This window comes from Mesocricetus auratus, unplaced genomic scaffold, assembly GCF_017639785.1.
Source record: "Mesocricetus auratus isolate SY011 unplaced genomic scaffold, BCM_Maur_2.0 Super-Scaffold_100676, whole genome shotgun sequence".
Lineage (NCBI taxonomy): Eukaryota > Metazoa > Chordata > Mammalia > Rodentia > Cricetidae > Mesocricetus > Mesocricetus auratus.
In genome coordinates, this window is record NW_024429266.1 from 145,694,150 (window position 1) to 145,713,546 (window position 19,397).

The following is a 19,397-nucleotide window of genomic DNA, read 5'->3' on the forward strand; positions in this document are numbered from 1 at the left end:
CCCATCGAGTCGCTGAGCGCCCTCCCTCCATCCCCACCCCTACCCAGGACGTGCCGGGCAACAGCGACACCGCTTTGCTCTTGCTGCAAGTCTAGGTTTTGGTCTTGGTTGCTTGACCGGGTGGAATCGGGCCTTCCTGTGTACTTGCACTTCTGGTAATCTGTTTCTGACTCGGTGGCCAGTGTTGGAGTCAACCAATGACGGCTGACGAACTAGTCTAGGGGGAGACCCCCTAGTCTTTTCCTAGCCACAAAAGCCAAACAAAACAAAACAAAAAACCTAGTCTGTGTTTTTAAATGTCTATTATTGCATCTTTTCACGCCGTCTTGTTTTTGAGACAGGATCTCATTATGTGTCCCAGGCTGGCCACGAGCTTTCTTCAGCCATCCTCCTGATTCAAAAACCCCTCATCATCCCCCAACACTGCACAAAGTCTTTTTTAGACTCAGAAGAAGGTGTGGGGACAGCAGAAAGCTGACTTACTCTCTCTTTGACCCTCATCCGAAATGAAGAAGTAGTTTAGTTTCTGGGGCTCACTCAATTTACGCCCCCCTCCGTTAGCAACATTTCTGCTCTATGGTTGTTAGAGTGACCTGCATGCAGCTAGAGGGTTTGAGCCCCAATACTGCTTAAACCCAACACGATGAGCTACATTTAATACCTTCACACTCAGGTGGAGGCAGAGGATCTGAGTTTCAAGGTCGTCCTCAACTACCTAGGCTAGCCTGAAGTACATGAAACCCTGTCTAAAAAAGAAAATTTAGGACCTGGAGAGATGACTTGGCGGTTAACACTTGTTGCTCTAGTTTGGACCCAGGTTTGGTCCCAACACTGGTTCACAACTATTTGTATGTAATTCCAGCTCAAGAGGGTTCTGATGCCCTCTTCCAACCTTCTCAGGTACCAGGCACACACATAGGGCACATATACACTCCCAGGCAAAACAATCATACACATAAATTTAAACAAAAATTAAAAATTTATTTCCTTTTTCTATAAACCCTCCTGCAGCTGGGCAGACTGTCTTATTTTAACCAGATTGGACCAGTGCCTCTGAGTTAACAGGGGCTTTCTTGACTTTGCAGAGTAGGGTTATGGTGCAGTAGTCAGAGGTCCCCTTAACCAGATGTAGAAATGAGTGTACACAGGCATTGTTCTGAGGCCTGGAGAGAGGGGTGTTCCTGTTACTGCAGCTAGACCCTAACCAACCTACCTTATTTTGTTGTTTTGTCCCTCCGTTGACTATGTAGTCCTTGAAAAGGGACCTACATCTGCTCTATTATGGTTCAATCGTGACCCTTGAGAATTAGGCAACAGCCTAGTAATTATTTCATGATGTTTTTATTTTTATTTTGAGACAAGGTTTCTATGTAGATCATATTTGCCTGAAACGCACAGAGATCTGCCTGCTTCTGCCTTCTGAATTTGATATTTTGTTTTTTAAGTGAGTCAGTTGGGGTCATTTACCACATAAGCATGAGGGCCTGAGTTTGCTCCCTAGCGCCATGTAACAGGCTGGGCATGGTGGCAAACATTTGTAATCCTAGGGCTGGAGAGGCAGAAATAGGGTGATACCTGGGGCTCTGTGACCAACTAGCCTAGTCAAATGAACTATCTCTAGGTTCAGGAGGAGAACCTGTCTCAAAACACAAGGAGAGCAATTAAGACACTTAGTGTTGACCTCTGGCCTCCAGTGAACATACATGAGTATGTACATACAGAGTCAGATGTTCCTGAAGGAGACAGCTGGACTGGACTCCTCTCATGAACAGGACTTTGGAGTCCAGCACCCAGAAGGATTTCCCTAAGGACTTGGACAGAGAAAGGTTTCAGTTCTTTACTTTCTCTTTTGCTAGTGCTTTTTTTTAAACTTTTAACATGTGCGGATGTGTGCCTGGTGCCTGCCGAAGTCAGAAAAGTGCTTTGGATCCCTTTATGGATGATTGTGAGCCATCACATAGGTGCTAGGAATCAAATCCCAGTCCTCTGCAAGAACAAGTGCTTTTAACTGCTGAGACAACTCTCCAGCACCATGTTTTTGTAAAATTAAGGGTTCCTTACAGTTATTTTGTGTGTATGTGTGTGGATATGTGTGTTGGAGGGAGACGGTTCTCTTCTATCATGTAGGTTCCAGAGATCAAACTCAGATCTTCAGGCTTGGCAGCAAGAGCCTTTACCTGTTGAGCCTCTACCAGCCCTCGTTTTTGATGGACCAGGGTTTCACTGTTTAGGCTGGACTCAAACTCACTATGGTAGGTCTGGCTGACTTCAAGTCCACCATCCTTCTGGCTTAGCCTCCTAGTGGGAAGGCTACAGGTCTGCACTACCCTGCCCAGTTCCAGAGGATGGCTTCTTGAGGCAAGGCTCTCAATTCCCTCTAGCCTACCATTTGATGTCTACAAGTCCACTGGTTATTTTTTATTTTTTTATGACAGGGTTTCTCTGTGTTGTCGTGCCTGTCCTGGAACTCACTCTGTAGACCAGTCTAGCCTTGAGATCCACCCGCCTTTGCCTCCCAAATGTTGGAATTAAAGGCATACACCGCACTTCTGGCTAAAGTCCACTGTCTGTGTGCTCAGCTCCCACCGCCCACCTTCCTCCCTCTTTCCCCAGAAAACCGGGCCCCAAGGACAGCCTCATAGAGGAAGACCAGGCCTCTCACTCCATCCCCTCAGCCCAGGAACTGCGGGTGAACAGTCTGCACTGTAGAAATCTGCTCTTAAGTGTTGGAGGCCGACTTCACAAAGATAAGCTCTCAGCAGGCTTCCTGGCGAGCAGGGTGAGAAGGTCATTCAGGGAGGAACCACATTGTCAATGCTGGGTGAAAAGAAGCTAGGGAGGGAGAAGGGTGGACACCTGGGAGAAAAAGATGTCGGGGGGGGGGGAGTAGAGTATTTCTCCAAAGGAAACAATTACCATAAACCCGAGTCTGTACTGAAACTGGTGACACACAAAACAAGAAAACGCTGGGCAAAAGCATGGTTCTTTCATCTGTTATCTTAGTACTGAGAGGCTGAGGTAGGAGAATTTCTATGAATGTGAGGTCAGTCTATGTCACATAATGAGAATCTGTGAAAAAAAAAAAAAGCTGTTATCCCAGCATGTGGGAAGTAAAGATAAGAGGGTCAGGAAGTCAAAGTCATCCTCAGATACAGAGTTGGATGGAGATGAAGAGGAGCAGGGTTGAAATGTGGGAAACTTTGTGCCAAGTGGGCTAAGCAATATGCTTCCCTCCAGACTCCAGGGAGAGTCTGCCACACCCACTGATCATTAAGGAGACCGCTTCTCCACAGACAGGCCAGAAAAGAGTTGATGACTCCATCCTGAGACCTGGGGCAGATGCTTCCACTCCCTAGGTGAGAGGACCTAAATGTCACCAGCTCTACATCCTGACCACCAGGCTTGCACTCTGCAGGGGCTTTCCCCAGGAGAAATGTATGAGTTGTCAATATTCCTGCTATCCACAGGAAGAAAAACCTAGCCAAGGACCTAGATCATTCCATTAGTCTGCTCCCCGGGAATCTCCTGTTTGATTGTTCAAGTACATTTGGTGTAAGGAAGCTCTTCGTTGAGATGTGGAACTAGGAGGTCCAGCGGGTGTCCCAGGAAGAACTATCCCACACAGCATGCCTTTGGGTCAGTCCTTAACTGCCACTCCTGACTCAGCATCTTCACCCTGGATGTTGCCATCTGAGCTGCTGGAGGGTTCTTGCATGGCAGAGGAGGAAGGTGATTTCAGTTTTTGCTGCTTCCGATACTTCACCCTGCGATTTTGGAACCAGATCTTCACCTGTAATTGGGGGCAGTGGACAAGCATCAGAATTTGGTCAGCAGGTCCCTTTACCCTTCACTCATTTCCAGAGGTGCCTACCTTTTGCTACCTGGATAAATTTGTTCTTCCTGACAAGCTAAGCCTCTCTTCCAAAATGCTATTCTTATCACCATCCATTCATCCTGGTGTGTACCTTTGTTGTTTTGAGATAGGATATATCACCCAGGCTAGCCTCAAATTCACTATGTAGCGCAGGATGATCTTGAACTCCTGGTACCCCTGCTTCTACTTCCCAAGTGCTGGGATTACAGGTGTGTGCCACTAGGTCCATTAAATGTGGTAACGGAAACTGAATCCAGGACTTTGTGCACGTGAGGGAAGCACTCTACCAACTGAGCTATGTTCTAGCCCCCAGTGAGTACTTACGACTACAGTGTGCTGTGCTGTACTAGGTGACAGTGACAGTGGTGAGCAAGACAGGTGTGGTGTCTGTTTTCTGGATCTCACCATCTAGTGGAAGAAGACCCAATGTAAATATGTAAGTATTAGAAAATAGGAGATGTAAGTGGAGGCACAAACAGAGACTTGGGCTGGGTGATCTCTTTGAGGATAAGGTCCATCCTGGTAGAGACAGAGAGAAACAAATTGGGTAGAGCCTATGGAACGACTCAGTTGACATCAAAGTCAAGGTGAGGACCAGAAAGGAGGGCACGGCTACAAGACTGGGCAGAGAAGTGAGAGGTCAGAAGAGCCAGGATACCTGGGACCTTGAAGACATAGAGAGGGAGAGTCCCTTTTGAGGCTTGTAAATGGGGTGTGACATTGTCTTGAAGTGAACTAACTGCACGGCTGGCTGATATGTGGGAGCTGGATGACGGCAAAGGCAAGAAGAGACAGCTAGGAGGTCACAGCAGTAACCCAGGGGAGCTAGGGATGTGTAGGGCTATAAAGTTGGACAGTGGGAAAGGGACGTAATTCCATCTACAGTTTAGAGGTAGAGGGACAAGGCTTGCTGAGGGTTAGAAGCGGGAGGAGGAAGAGCAATCTAGAATAATTTCATTTTCAAGTAACTGGCTGGGTGGTTTGATCATGAATGTGGAAAGGAACAGATTTACGGAAGAAAAACAACTAAGATTTGAGGTTTCTAATTTGCAATGCCTTCCTAGAGGCTCTAAGTGGAGATTTTAAGAAGGTAGTCAGGAGCCAGGCGGTGGTGGCATATGCCTTTAATCCCAGGCAGAGGCAGGCGGATCTCTGTGAGTCCAAGGCCAACCTGGTCTACTGAATGAGTTCCAGGACAGCCTCCCAAAGCTACAGAGAACTTGCCACAGGATGCGGTTCAATTCCTAGCAGAGAAGGTCGGACTGGGAATATAAATTTGAGTCATCGGCTTAGAAATGGTATTTTAAACAATGGTTATAGATGAGACTAGATGGCATGAAGTCCCAAAGGAAAGAGTAGCCTAGACAGGAGACATGAATGACTAGAGAAGATGGAGTCAAGAGGAGAATGTGTCGAAGTGGGGGAGGTGTAAATAATCATACTGAGGGCTCAGGGGTCAGTTGAGGGGAGGAGCTTGCTTGTTGGCTTTGACAACTTGAATGTTTTGATGAAACAGAGGAAAAATCATCATGTTGGGATGACTTCAAGAGAAAACAGAGGGCTGGGATTTGACCAGTTAGCAGAACACTGGCCCAGCACACAAACCTCTGGGTTTGACACTCAGCACCATGGCGAACACATGTCACCTTAGCATTTGGGAGGTGAGGCAGGAGGATTAGAAGTCCGGGATTATCTTTGGCTATGTAGCAAGTTCCAGACCAGCCTGGGATACATGAGAACCTGTTTCAAGATAGACAGACAGACAGACACACACACACACACACACAGAGAGAGAGAGAGAGAGAGAGAGAGAGAGAGAGAGAGAGAGAGAGAGAGAGAGAAGATCAGAGTTCAGATCACCAGAAAGTCACATAAATGCCAAGTGGCCCACCTGTAACTCTAGCTTCAGCAAGCAGAAACAGGATTCCCTAGAGCAAGTTGGCCCAATGAGGCCAGCTATAAAATACCAGCCCTGGGTTTGATAGAGAGATTCTGCCTCAGTGAACAAAGTGGCAGAGCAACTGAGAATGATTCCTGACGTCAACCTCAGGCCTCCTCCACATGTACACATAATGGCACACACGTGTGCCTGCACACACGCAAAAGCATGCACACACATATGCAAAACACACAAAATAAAAAGGAGCAAATACAAGAGTAGCATTACGTTTACAATGTGACTCCAAATAGAAATATTATATGACAAAGAGAATATCTAAACAACTAGGGCCTGTCTTCCCAGCATCCTAGTCCAGAGGAAAAAAAGGCCATGTCTTCCTCCCATCCCTTACTAGGAGCCTATTAGAGGTGGTGACAGTCCCCACACAGCCTGAGTCCCGGGTCCCTGTTCACACCTGGTTCTCTGTCAAGTGCAGCCTGGCAGCCAGCTGGGCTCTCTTCTTCCCCACCAGGTTGTGCTGCTCTGCAAATGCTCTCTCCAACTCTCCCAGCTGCTGCAGGTTAAACATCCTGGGGACCCTTTTTTGGTGTCTCTCTGTGTCCTGAAGGTTCATGGTAGGTGCCCAGTCCAGAGGGCTCCAGAGGTCTGGACAGTAAGGCAGCTCTGAGCCTAAAGAACAGCAGGGGAAGTCAGCCAGCAGCCACCTGCCCCAACCCCCACCACACACCCCCACCCCCCCACACACACACTGTGGAGGAGAAAGAAAACCCACAGGCTCCAAATCTCTCCCCTCTCCTTGGCCAGGTAACACAGGACAGTGGGAAGAGGCTATATAGAAATAACTCCCAAAGAGCAGGGCAGATGACTCAGTCAGTAAGTCAGTAAATGGCACAAGACTGAGAACCTGTATTCTCATCCCCAGCACAAAGAAAAAAGCAGTGTTGAGCTTGTGGAGACAGGAGGGTGCTTGGAGAGCTTTTTGGCCAGGCAGTCTAGCCAACTGGAGAGCCTCAGATTAAGTGAGAGGTCCTATCTGAAAATTAAGATGGAATAGGACTAAAGAGATGACTTGGGGGAAGAAAAAACCAATGGAATCTTGAAATTTGCAGGCAAATGGACAGCACTAGAAGAAACCATCCTGAGTGAGGTAACCCAGTCACAAAAAGACAAACATGGTATCTACTCACTCATATATGGATTTTAGACATGGATAGGGTGAGTGCCAGCCTACAATCCCACTGCCAGAGAGTCTGGGAAACAGAACCTTCATCCAGTGACTGATGGAAGCAGAGGCAGATACCCACAGCTAAACACTGAACTGAACTCCTGGAACCCAGCAACAGAGAGGGAGGAGTGATGAGCAAAGGGGTCAAGACTGGGCTGGTTTAACCCACAGAAACAGTTGACCTAAACAAGTGGGAGCTCTTGGAACCCAGACTGATGGCTGGGAGGCCAGCATGGGACTGATCCAGACCCCCTGAATGTGGTCAGTGAGGAGGCCTAGGCAATCTATGGGGTCTTGGATAGTAGATCAGTATTTATCCCTGACATACAAATGGACTTTGGGTGCCCATTCCACAATGAGGGGTGCTCTCTCAGCCGGGAATCTTGTGGGAGGCCCTGCCCTGGAGATCCTCCATGGAGGGCCTCACCCTCCCTGGGGATCGGAGTGGGGATTGGGAGGGGGACTGGGGGAACTGGTGGGGAGGCGGGGGAGGAGGGGAGGGAGCAAGAGCTGGGAGTGACATGTGAAGCAAGCTTGTTTCTAATTTAAAAAAAAAAAAGGAGCCTCCAAAGCCACAGAGAAACCCCATCTCAAAAACAACAAAAGGAAAAAAAAAAAAGAGAGATGGCTTGGTAATTACAAGCAATTGCTGCTCTTCCAGGACTCAGGTGTGGTTCCCAGCACCCATGTCCAGTGGCTTACAGCCACTTGTACTTGTTTGTAACTAGTTCCAGGGAATCCAGTGTTTTCTTCTGGCCACCTCAGGTGTACACACATGGCATACATTCACACATACACATAAATAAAAGTAAAAACATCTTTGGTAGGCAAGGGAAGGAAGGCAAAACAAAAAGAGAAAAACAGAAAAAAATCTTTTAAAACGTAAGGTGGATCCACAACTAATCAATTGGCCAAGCTCCTGGAGTGCAATCGAAGTGAGGGAGGATTGATAACATGAACAAAGGAGTCAAGACCATGATGGGGAAACCCACAGAGTCAGCTGACCTGAGCTAGTGAGAGATCACTGACTCAGGTCTGACAAAGAGGGAACCTGCGTAAGACTAAACTAGACTTCCTTAATATAGGCGACAATGGTGTGACTGGGACAATATATGAGGCCATTGGCAGTGGGACCAAGACCTAACACTCATGCACAAACTGACTTAATGGAGCCCATTCTATATGGAGAGATACCTTGCCCAGCCTAGACACAGGGGTGTGGGGGTCCAGAGGTGCCCTGGTCCTGCCTCAACTAGACAATGGGGCAGACTTAGTAGACATCCTAGGGGAGGCCTTACTCTCTCCGTGGAGCAGATGGGTGGGAGAGAGTGGGGGGAGCAGGAGGAGAGGAGGGAGGGGGAACTGGAATGGAATGTAAAAAATAAATTAATAACAATAATAATTAATAAGGTGGAATATTAAGGACACCTGATATTGACCTCTGACATCCATGTGCACTCAACAGCATGTATATGAACACACACACACACACACACACACACACACACACACACACACACACGAGCCAGAGGACTTGGAAGAGAAGTGTGAAAAGCTGTCTTCTGGACTTGACATGGTTGTTACAGCTATGAACTCCCAGCAGCTGTGATTACAGGCATGTACCATATACCATTCATTGCTCCTAGCTAACTCTAGGATTTTTCCCTTTGATGCCATCTGCTACCGCTTCTGAGCTCCATCCCGGTACCTGTGAGGCTGAGGCCCCGCTGGCAGAAGAGGTGAGCCACATTCAATCCCTGCACGCAGGGCATGGTGCACAGCGGGTAGATGCCCAGGCTCAGGTAGGTGGGCAGCCAAGTCGATGCGTAGCACACCCAGGGCAGGACTGAGTGCTGGGACACGGAGTCCAGGTTCAGACTGATGCAGGTAGAGAGCGGCAGAGGGGTGGCAGTTCTCCCAGGGGTCTCGGGTCTCGCCAGGATGGCCTCGATAGAAAAGGAGGACTCCAGGCGTCCCTGAGCTAGGCGGCGGGGTGGCACTGGGGACACAGCCACAGGACAGGGGCCCAAACGCCCGGGCTGAATCTGAGCGTCTGAGGGAGCAAGCTGCTGGGGCTCTGGACCGGACATGGCGCGACCCTGAACGGACCTAGACTGGAGAAGAGCCGGAGGATCTCCTGGATTGTGTAAGTAGCTCAATAGGAGCGAGAGAGACCACCCTACTAAAGGAAGGGGAGACTTGTGAATCAGGATCCTGAGGACCAGCTGTTCCCAAGGGCTCTTAAACTTAGCGGGTGTGAGGAGGCGGGGCGAAGGCCAGACTTGATCTTCTAGAGTGACGCCAAGCCTCTAAAGTCCCGCAGAAGCTGCAGGTTGCATCCCACCAAGGCAGGTGGGCGGGGGCGGGGGGGTGGGGTGGGGAATAATAGGAAGCGGAAAGGGGACTTCCTCCGCCCTGGTGCTTTGGGGGAAGGACCTTGAGAGCTTACTACAGCTAGCTATGGTGCCCTCCTCCTCCCTCTCCCTCTTTTATTCTAGAAGGTCTTTTTGTGTACCTCTGGTTATCCTAGAACAGGCTATGTAGATTAGGCTGGCCTTGGACTCACAGTGATCCACCTGCTTCTGCCTTGTGAATGCTGGGATTAAAGGCGTGCTCTGCCATGCCCCCCATCCCCACCCTTCTCAATCTGTAGTCCAGACTGGCCTCCAAATCATGAATGATGACAGAATCATGGCAATCCTGCCTCAACCTCCCAAATACCGGGACTACTGGCATGTTCCACCAAGCTTGGCTTCCCTGTGGCTCTCTGTGATCCTGGATGTAGGTTCTCTGGCCCTGGTTTTGCTGTCTGTTGGTGTGGGGAACAGTGATCTCAGGAGGAGGGGGCAGTGCCTGCTGTCTTGTTTTCCTAATCTTCACTCTTACCAAATAATTTGGGGGCACTGCTTAGTGCAACTGGTTATATAACTAACCCTTGCTAAGGCAATCACTCTGTCATTGAGCTCCTGGGAGAGCCTTCCACAAAGCAGAAGCCCTGGTTAGATTCACACAAGGACTGGACTTTTAAAATGTGTAAACATAGCCAGATGGTGGTGGCGCACACCTTTAATCCCAGCACCCTGTAAGTAGAGGCAGAGGTAGGCAGATCTCTGTGAGTTCGAGACTGGTCTACAGAATGAGCTCCAGGACAGTCAGGGCTGTTGCAGAGAAGCCCTGTCTCACAATGAATGAATGAATGAATGAATGAATGAATATGTAAACATTTTATCCACAAACACAGAGTGAAAGATAAACTTCCTAGGCTGCTGCCTGTTTCTTTTAGATCTTTTCAGGAATGTCCTTACCCTCAACACAGGCTCTTGCTAGAAAGGTCTATCCCTGTTGGGCACGCTGGCATTTGAGATGCTGAAGAAGGAAGATATAAAAGTTCAAGGCCAAGTCTGCTCTACAAAGCAAAACTCCAACAGAACAAGAAGGGCAAGCAAGCAGGGGGGCATGGTGACATTCTCCAGTGACCTCAGCACTTGGAAGGTAGGGACAACAGGACCAGGAGGTCACACAGTGAGTCTGAGGCCAGCCTGGGCTACATGAGACATTGTCTCAAAAACACAAACGGGGGGCTGGAGAGATGGCTCAGAGGTTAAAAGCACTGACTGCTCTTCCACAGGTTCTGAGTTCAATTCCCAGCACCCACATGGTGACTCACAACCATCTGTAGTGAGATCTGGTGCCCTCTTCTGGTGTGCATGCAGATAGAGCACTCATATAAATAAGATAAATAAATAAATCTTAAAAACACACACACACACAGAGGACTGGAGAGATGGTTCAGAGATTAAAAAGTTCTTGTTGCTCTTGCAGTGGACTTGGATTGGAGTCCCAATACCCACTTGGTGGATCACATTTAATCCCAGTACTCAGGAGGCAGAAGCAGGTGAATCTCTGAATTTGAAACCAGCCTGGTCTGTACAGTGAATTCCATGCTAACTGGGTCTACATGCGAGAGTCTCTCTTTTTAAAAGAATTAGACACATGCCCAGGGTAGGTAGGTAAAGTGCTTGCCAAGCAAGCATGGAGAGCCCGTGTTCAAGTTTTCAGAACCACACAAAATCAGATGTACCAGCAAGTGTCTGTTATCCTCAGAGCTCCAGTGGGAAGATAGGAGTCCAAGAGGCTAAAGTCCCCAGAAGCTCCGGGGCCAGCTAGCCTAGGAGAGAGGGAGAGAGAGGGAGATGAGACTGAGAGACCTTGTTTCAGACAAGGCAGAAGGGGAGGACAGATACCAACTTTGTTCTCTGTGCCCCACTGATGGGGGGAAGTCCTTCTGTGTATATGTTGATAAATAAAGCACTGTTGACCAATAGGGAAACAAGATAGGTGAGACTAGGAGTCACAGAGGAGTCTGGGAAATGTAGTCAAGAGTAGAGTCAAGCCGAGCATTGGTGATGCACGCCTTAAATCCCAGCACTCAGGAGGCAGAGGCAGGCGGATCTCTGTGAGTTTGGGGCCAGCCTGGTCTACAGATCCAGTTCCAGGACAGCCTCCAAAACAATGCAGAGAAACCCAGTCTCTAGAACAAACAAACAAACAAAAAAAAAGTAGAGAGTTGTCCCCATGTGAACCCAGGGAGAGGATGCATGAGGCTGAGTCCTTGGTAAGATAAGACCTTATAAAAATATATATTAGTAATTATGGGTTAATAATTAAGTCAGGGAGCTGGAGAGATGGCTCAGAGGTTAAGAGCACTGACTGCTCTTCCAGAGGTCCTGAGTTCAATTCCCAGCAACCACATGGTGGCTCACAACCATCTACCATTCAATCTGGTGCCCTCTTCTGGTGTGTAGACAGAACACTGTATATGTAGTAAATAAATCTTTAAAAAAAAAAGATTAAAAAATAAAAAAATAATTAAGTCAGAACTAGCCAATAAGAAACAAAGCAAGCCGGGCAGTGGTGGCGCACACCTTTAATTCCAGCACTCGGTTGGCAGAGACAGGTGGATCTCTGTGAGTTCGAGGCCTGGCTGGACCGACAGCCTCCAAAACAATACAGAGAAACCCTGTCTCGTAAAACCAAAAAAAAAAAAAAAAAAGAAACAAAGCAAGTAAACGGCCAACAGCTTCATAATTAATATAGTGTCTTCTGTGTTATTTGGGAGCTAAAGCAGCTGGCGGGAAGACTACATGTTACACCCCACTATGCATGTACCATGGCACTCATATACACAGGTGCACACACACGCACACTTTTTTTCAAGATAGGGTTTCTCTATGTAGCTTTCAAGCCTGTCCTAGCACTCATACTGCAGACCAGGCTGGCCTTGAACTCACAGAGATCCAGTGGCCTCTGCCTCCCAAGTGCTGGGATTAAAGTCTTGTGCCACCAACGCCCTGTAGATAGTTTTAAAATAGAGAAGGGGGAAGGGATGGAGGGATGGGAGGAAGAGAGAAGGAAAAAGAAGGGAAGTGGGCTGGGGTTAGCTCTCTGTGGGCAGTGAAGAGAAGTGGCCCATGGTAAAAGGTAGGAACAAAGACACCATTCATAGTTTAGGTAACATCAGGCCAGCAAGACACTAGCCAAGGTCAGAGACTAGCAACACCTGCAAGGGTCCCCCAGATCTAGTGGCCAGCAGAGGAGCCAAGGTCAGCAGATACAAATCACAGATGGACGGAGGAGCTTCAACATGTGGACCACCCCAAGTTGAACAAGCAGTACATGAACAGCTCCCAGTTGTCTGTCTGGTGAGCCCGGGAACATGCGGAGGGCGTGTGGACTCTCGCTGGCTTGGCCTGTGGTAAGTAGAGAATTAACCAGTCTCTGTAGAAATCACCTCAGCGTTTAGCCAGTGTCTGCAGGCGGCCATATTAAAGCCCCTACACAATGGCTCTGGAGTTTTCTCCTCTCTTAGAACCCCTCCTAATCTTAGGAGTGTCTCCCATCCTCCCTCTTCCCACTTACTTTCTCATTTTCCTTAATTTCCCTTAATAAACTCTGCTTACTTTGTTTTGCTTACTTCTGTGTGCCACAGTATTTAGTTACCTTTTCCTGAGACTGAGACTATCAGCTCAAGAGCTGATGTTTGGGCTGGGCATGGGGGCCACGCCTTTAGTCCCCGCCTTAGGGAGGCAGAGGCAGGCGGATCACTGTGAGTTTGAGGAAGAAAGAGCCTTTCCTCAATATGCATTATGGATGTGCGGGGCAGGCATTTGTGTCCCAGCTTTCCAGGTTTATCAGTACTTCCTGGCTGTGCCACTGCATAAATTGCAAGTTACCACCATTTGTATTTACCGTCCGCAAAGTGGAGAATAATAATAGTGGCTACCTTGGCTTTGAGGTGGGGCTTGAGGGAAGTAAATCATGCATTGCTTTAGAACTGTGTGGTGAGCACTGGGCTGTAATAACGGAGCCCTGAGAGTCCCATTTCTTAATCTCTCCTGGCATTCTAGCTTCCCAAATCAATGCCTAGCACTAAAACTGCACCAACAGGTTGCAGCTTGTCCCGTGTCACCCCATGGTCCCTGGCTATCTGGGACACAAATGTGCTCCTCTGCTTAGCCAAGCACAGGTAGAAGGAATCTTGCTCCCTCTTGAGCATACACCTGATGCCACAGCCAAAGCAAATGGGGAGGAAGTTACAGTCCATCACTGAGGGAAGTCAGGGCAGGAACTGAAGCAGAAACCATGAGGAAGGACACACAGCCTACACCTTGCTGGGAATGGTACCTCCCACAGTGGGTTAGAGCCTCCTGTATCAATTAACAATCAAGAAAATCCCCTACAGACATGCCCAAAGGATAATCTGATGGAGGCAATCCCTCAACTGAGGTTCTGTCTTCCCAGGTGACCCTAGTTTGTATCAGGTTGACAGTAAAAACTAACCAGGATACCTACCCTGCATTCTGAGCAGCCCAGCAAGAAAGTGAAGGTCTAGGGATGTGGCTCAGTTGGCGGAGTGCCTGACTAGTCTGTATGAAGCCCCAGGTTCAACACTCAGTAGCTCATAAAACTGGGCACAGTGGTGTGTGCCTGCAACCTCAGCATAGTGGGAGGGAGAGGCAGGTACACCAACAGTTCAAGGTCATCCCTGGCTACATAGGAGTTTGAGGCTGGCTGGCCAACATGAGACCCTTTCTCAAAAGAGCAAAAGCCAAAGTTTGGGGAGATGACTCAGTAGTTTAGCACATATTGCTCTTGCATAGTACCAGAGTTCAATTCCCAGCACCTGCACTGAGCTGTTCAGCTCCAGGGGATCTGGGGATCTGGTGTACTTTCTGGATTCTGCAAGCACTTTCTCCCTCCACCCCAACTTTGCTCTCTCTCTCCCTCCCTCCCTCCCTCCCTCCCTCCCTCCCTCCCTCCCTCCCTCCCTCCCTCCCTCCCTCCCTCCTTCCCTCCCTCCCTCCCTCCCTGCCTCTTTCTCTCCCTCTCTCTCCTTCTCTCTCTGTCTCTCTCTGTCTCTGTCTCTGTCTCTGTCTCTCTCTCTCTCTCTCTCACACCTGAGTTCCACCTCTTTTCACCTTCTCATGTTTCTGCAGATGTAAAATGGCAGTTTAGTGCAATCATCTGGGCTGGGGCACACTTTCTCAGGGGCTGTATCTCGAACTGCCTTCTCCAGGACCTTGTTTCTACAAGCATCCAGTGGTGGTGAAGATACATCTAGCTATTACAGGTCATTTTACAAAAGGGCCCTGACTTCTGTAGATAAAAGTGGGAAGCTACTTTTATGACAGCAGGTTCAAGTTGGCAGAATTCAGGAGTTCGGTTTCCTTGGACATATATATATATGTCCCTTCATTCCGTCATCCATCTATTGTGTGTGTGTGTGTGAGAGAGAGAGAGAGAGACAGAGAGACAGAGAGAGAGAGAGAGACAGAGACAGAGAGACAGAGAGAGAGAAAGGAGTTAGAGGGCTTGCCTAGCATGTATAAAACCCTGGGTTCAACCCCCAGTACCCCATAAAACTGAACATGGGGGCACAGGCCTGTAATCCTAGCATGGCGACTTGAAAGTAGGAAGATCAGAGAATCAAGAAGATTAAGGTCATCCCCAACTGCATAGCAAGATCAAGGTCAACCTGGGCAACAGGAGTCTCCCCTCAAAGATAAAAAACGGCTGGCTAGATGGCTCAGTGGGTAAAAGTGCTTGCCACCAGGACTGTCAACCTAAATTTAATACCCCAATGCCTACGGAGTAGGAGGAGAGAACTGACTTCTGAAAATTGTCCTCTGACCTCTGCACATGTGCTATGACCAGAGCACTGCTGCACACGCGAGTGTGTGTGCACACAAACACGCACGAATACAAATAAGTGTAAAATGCCAACTTTAAAAAAGTAAAAACAGGGCAGTGGTGGCGCACACTGAGTTCCAGGACACTCTGGATTATATAGGAAACCCTGTCTCAAAAATCAACAAAGCAAACAAAAACAAGAAACAAGAAAATAGTGGTGCACACCTTTAATCCCAGCACTCGGGAAGTAGAGGGCAGGTGGATCTCTGTGATTTCGAGACCAGTCTGGTCTACAAGAGCTAGCTAGTTCCAGGACAGCCTCCAAAGAAACAAGTACACACAATTTATTGATACATTGTATAGACGTTTTGTCTATATGTATGTTTGTACACCATATGTGTGAGGTGTTCACAGAAGCCAGAGGAGGTTATCAGACCCTCTGGGACTGGAGTTGCAGGTTGCCATGTGGGTTTTGGGAACCAAACACTGGTCCTCTGCAAAAGCAACAGGTGCTCTTGACCTCTGAGCCATGTCTCAGCCTCCAAACTTATATATTTGTAAAGGTTAATAGCACACACCTGTAACCTGAACCCCCTGGAGGCTGAACCTAGCCACTGGTTCACATGGGCTACAGAGGGAGACTCTGATCTGTTTCAAACACAGTAACTAAAGGAGACTTGGCTATCCAACTGTTCACACCCCAATTCCTCCCCCACCCTCTCTGCAATAAGGGGCTCTCTGCCCTCCCTGAATGCACTGAGCACGGGTAAGGAGGTGTGTGGCAGGAAGTGAGCTGATACCAGCAACTCATCGTTATGCATGACTGCAGCTTTGCTTGACTACCTCAAGTCCAGAGAAGGTTTCTTTCACGGGACTGAGGGGCGCCCTCCCTGAGACCTTAGAGCCGCTGGGAGCTGAGAATTGGGGAGATAGTTACAGACTCCCTTGCCAGCCTTTCTCCCAGCTCCCTGCTTCCGGTTTCCTTCACTGTCCCTTTTACAAGGGTCCCACCCCACCCCCCCAACCCCAAGGGGAGTCATCTCCGTCCTCAGGCCACATGCTTGCTGATAACCTGGGCGCTCTACGGAGCTAAGGCCTACAGTCCGCAGCCCACACCACAGGCCTCAAGGGGAGCATAGTCTGCAGAGGGAGAGGGCCTGACAGCCCCTGGAGGAGCCCCCACCTTTTCTCCTGCCTAGGCTTCCCCAGCTCCAGCCCACACCTGCTCCTCTTTCTCTGCCCCTCCTCCCATACTGCACCTGACCAAGAGCAAACAAGATTGTTTGTTCCTCACTCCCTGGAATACTGGGCAAATGAGGTGCTTGCGGTGTGTTGACACACATGCACTCAGGCAGTTTCCAAGGGTCCCCTAACTTCTTATGTATGCTGCTTTTAAGACCCTGTGAAGTTCTATGCTTTTTAATTAGACCAAAGTTAACAAAGACGTATTTGTTTGAGCTCTTCTGTGAGTTGGGTTTTATGAGGGGTACAAAGAGCTATGGGCATGTATGTGTTGCCGTTTCTGCCTTGGGAACTACCGGTCTCATGGTGGGAGATGAGAGACCTAGCTACAGCTTGCTAATGCAGCCGCCAAGCTGGGGCAGAGTCTATGGGAGGATGAAAGGCAGAGAGGTTAGGGATAGCTTATTATTATCATTATTATTATTTATTCATTTTTGTTTTTTGCACCAGGGCATAGGCCACAGGGTCTCGGTGCATGCTAGGCTAGCTCTCAGTCCACTTTGTACTTGGAGACAGGGTCTTCCTAAAGTGCTTAGGCATGGACAGGCCCTTGACCTTTCAATGTTTCTGTCTCAGCCTTCCCAGTAGCTGAACCAACAGGCCTGCACCATCAGAGATGTAAGAAGGCTTCTCAGAGACTTCCCTCTGTTGTTAAGTCCAAAGCGAGCAAGGCCTACCCAAGTACCAGAGTCTGGGTGAGACCCATCACAGGGGGAATTCTGAGCAAGGAAAAACAGCTGGTCTGTACCTTGGAGACTAAGAATGAATAAGATAAAGGAGGATTGGTCAGAGAGGAGGACAAGGATGTAGCCCAGGCTGCCCCTGCCCTTGCTATGTAGCTGAAGATGAGTTTGAACTCCCAGCCTCCTGCTTCAGCCTCCCATGTGCTGGGCTTGGAAGCACATACCATGCCAGGCTTGAAAGAGTCCATGTCCTAGCTACTTGGAGCACCCTGGTGCTGGGATTTGGTAGTAAATTAATGAAAGCCTACCCTTTTGTGTGTTGAAAGGACACTGAGGACCCACCAAGGGAGGAAACTGCTCCAAAGGCAAATCTTGGTTCAGGCTCTGATCATCAGGGTCACTCTTCCTGGTGGCAACACAAGGCTGGGTCAACACCTCTCTCAGTCTTTATCCACGGGCCACATGGAGCTTAGTGCAGAAATGCTGGGTTTGAATTCTCTTTTTCCTCCAGTCAGTTTCTGAAGAGACTAGGAGGAGGGATGCTCTGGACCTGTTATTGCAAGCATCACAAGGTGAGCAGGCATCCCTGTGACCCCCACCCCCTCCTATTGGTACTTTCTCCCCATTTCACACATGTAGAAAATAGATCCTGGACAACTAAATGACTGGTTTTGTGACAGAGTATCATATAGTCCAGGCTGGCTTTGAACTCACTATATAAGGATGGCCTCAAACTTCTTTCCTATCTGTACTTCTCAAGTACTCACCATGGTGAGTTCATGCAGTGCTGGGCTCTGTGCATGCCAAGCAGTAGTCTAATTGAGCCACGTCTTAAGCCCCAAAACATCTTTCATAGCTAGTAACATCTAAATTCAATCTTGATTTGTCCAACTCTAATTTCCTTAAGTGCTAGGGATGTGGCTCCATTATAGAATACTTGCTTCATATTTCTGAGTCCCTGGATTTGATCCCTAGCACTAAAGGGAAAAAAGAGCGTGGTAATTTATATATGTAATCCCAGTACTGGGAAATGCCAAGGCAAGAGGATGACCTTGAGGACTGCTGAGATGGCCCTGTGGGTAAAAGTATTTGCCCCTAAACCTGAGTTAAATCTCCAAGGACCAACACAGTGGAAGGAGAGAAGTGACTCTCACAATTTATCCTCTGACCTACACAGGTGTATTGACCCACACATGTCCAAACATAAACACATACACTCACTTAGTCCCAGCACTCAGGAGGCAGATCTCTATGAGTTGGAGGCCAGCCTGGTCTACCCAGCAAGTTTCAGGCCAGTCAGTACTACTTAGTGGGACTCTGTCTCCAACCAACCAACCAACCAACCAACCAACCAACCAACCAACCAACCAACCAACCATCCCACCCCAATAGTAACAACCACAAAGACAAAACACATTTTTTAAAAGTCAGACTTGGTAGCACCCATCTTCAATGCCAGCACTTAGGAGAAGAAACTGGCCTGGTCACTGAGAGTGTCTAAAACAAAAACTAGGGGCTGGAGGGATGGCTCAGTGGTTCGGAGGCAGTACTGCTGCTCTTGCAAGAGGTGCACCAGATGATGGTTCTAGGCCTGCCAGCATCCTTCATATCTCCCTCTCTCATGAGAAAATCCTAAAACAACAAATAAACAAAAATTTGAACTTGAACTGAGTTGATTTCTTTGTACTCACAGCCCCTAGAGGGAAAGGCAATTTTTTTTCTCTAGACATTGGGAGATGGGGTCAATAAGAGTTGGGGGGTGAGCCAGGCGTTGGTGGCTCACACCTTTAATCCCAGCACTTGGAAGGCAGAGGCAAGCAGATCTCTGTGAGTTCAAGGCCAGCCTGGTTTACAGAGCTAGTTCTAGGACAGCTAGGGCTGTTACACAGAGAAACCCTGTCTCAAACAAAGTTGGGGTCCTTCAGGGCTAATTTTTTTCCTTTCTGTTTTGAACAGTGTCCACGTAACCCAGGCTGACTCTGACTCTCAGCAATCCTCTTGCCTTCACCTCGGGAGAGCTGGGATACCAGGTCTGTGCTACCAGACCTCCTAACTCTCCTTTCTTTCCAGATCTCACAGTGTTGCCTAGGCTGGTCTGGAACTGAGTGTAGACCAGGCTAACTCACAGAGTTCTCTCTGCCTTTGTTTTCCAAGTGATAGAATTACAGGAATGTACCACCATGTCCAGTTCTAATAGCTCCTTTTTTTTTAAAAGATCCTGCTGGGCATGGTAGAGCTGGGCATGGTGGAGTTGGCTATGAATTCCAGCACTTGGAGGCAGAG

The 19,397-nt window shown here is 48.5% G+C and overlaps 1 protein-coding gene across 1 annotated transcript; it reads right to left on the reverse strand.

The window, feature by feature from the left end:
* Positions 1 to 3,637: 3,637 nt before the first annotated feature.
* Noto (notochord homeobox) lies at positions 3,638 to 9,089 on the reverse strand. The gene is made up of 3 exons (XM_005071222.1): positions 8,708 to 9,089; positions 6,229 to 6,443; positions 3,638 to 3,790 (listed from the first exon to the last, which is right to left on the reverse strand). The coding sequence occupies exons 1-3, from the start codon at positions 9,087 to 9,089 to the stop codon at positions 3,638 to 3,640; spliced, it is 750 nt and encodes a 249-aa protein (XP_005071279.1).
* Between the last annotated feature and the right edge of the window lie 10,308 nt (positions 9,090 to 19,397).

Coding starts and splice junctions, on each gene's coding strand:
- Noto (XM_005071222.1), bottom strand. CDS start 9,089: ATGTCCGGTCCAGAGCCCCAGCAGCTTGCTCCCTCAGACGCTCAGATT. Junction 6,444..8,707: donor GCGGGGCCTCAGCCTCACAG/GTACCGGGATGG, acceptor GCTGTTCTTTAG/GCTCAGAGCTGCCTTACTGT. Junction 3,791..6,228: donor TGCACTTGACAGAGAACCAG/GTGTGAACAGGG, acceptor CCCCAATTACAG/GTGAAGATCTGGTTCCAAAA.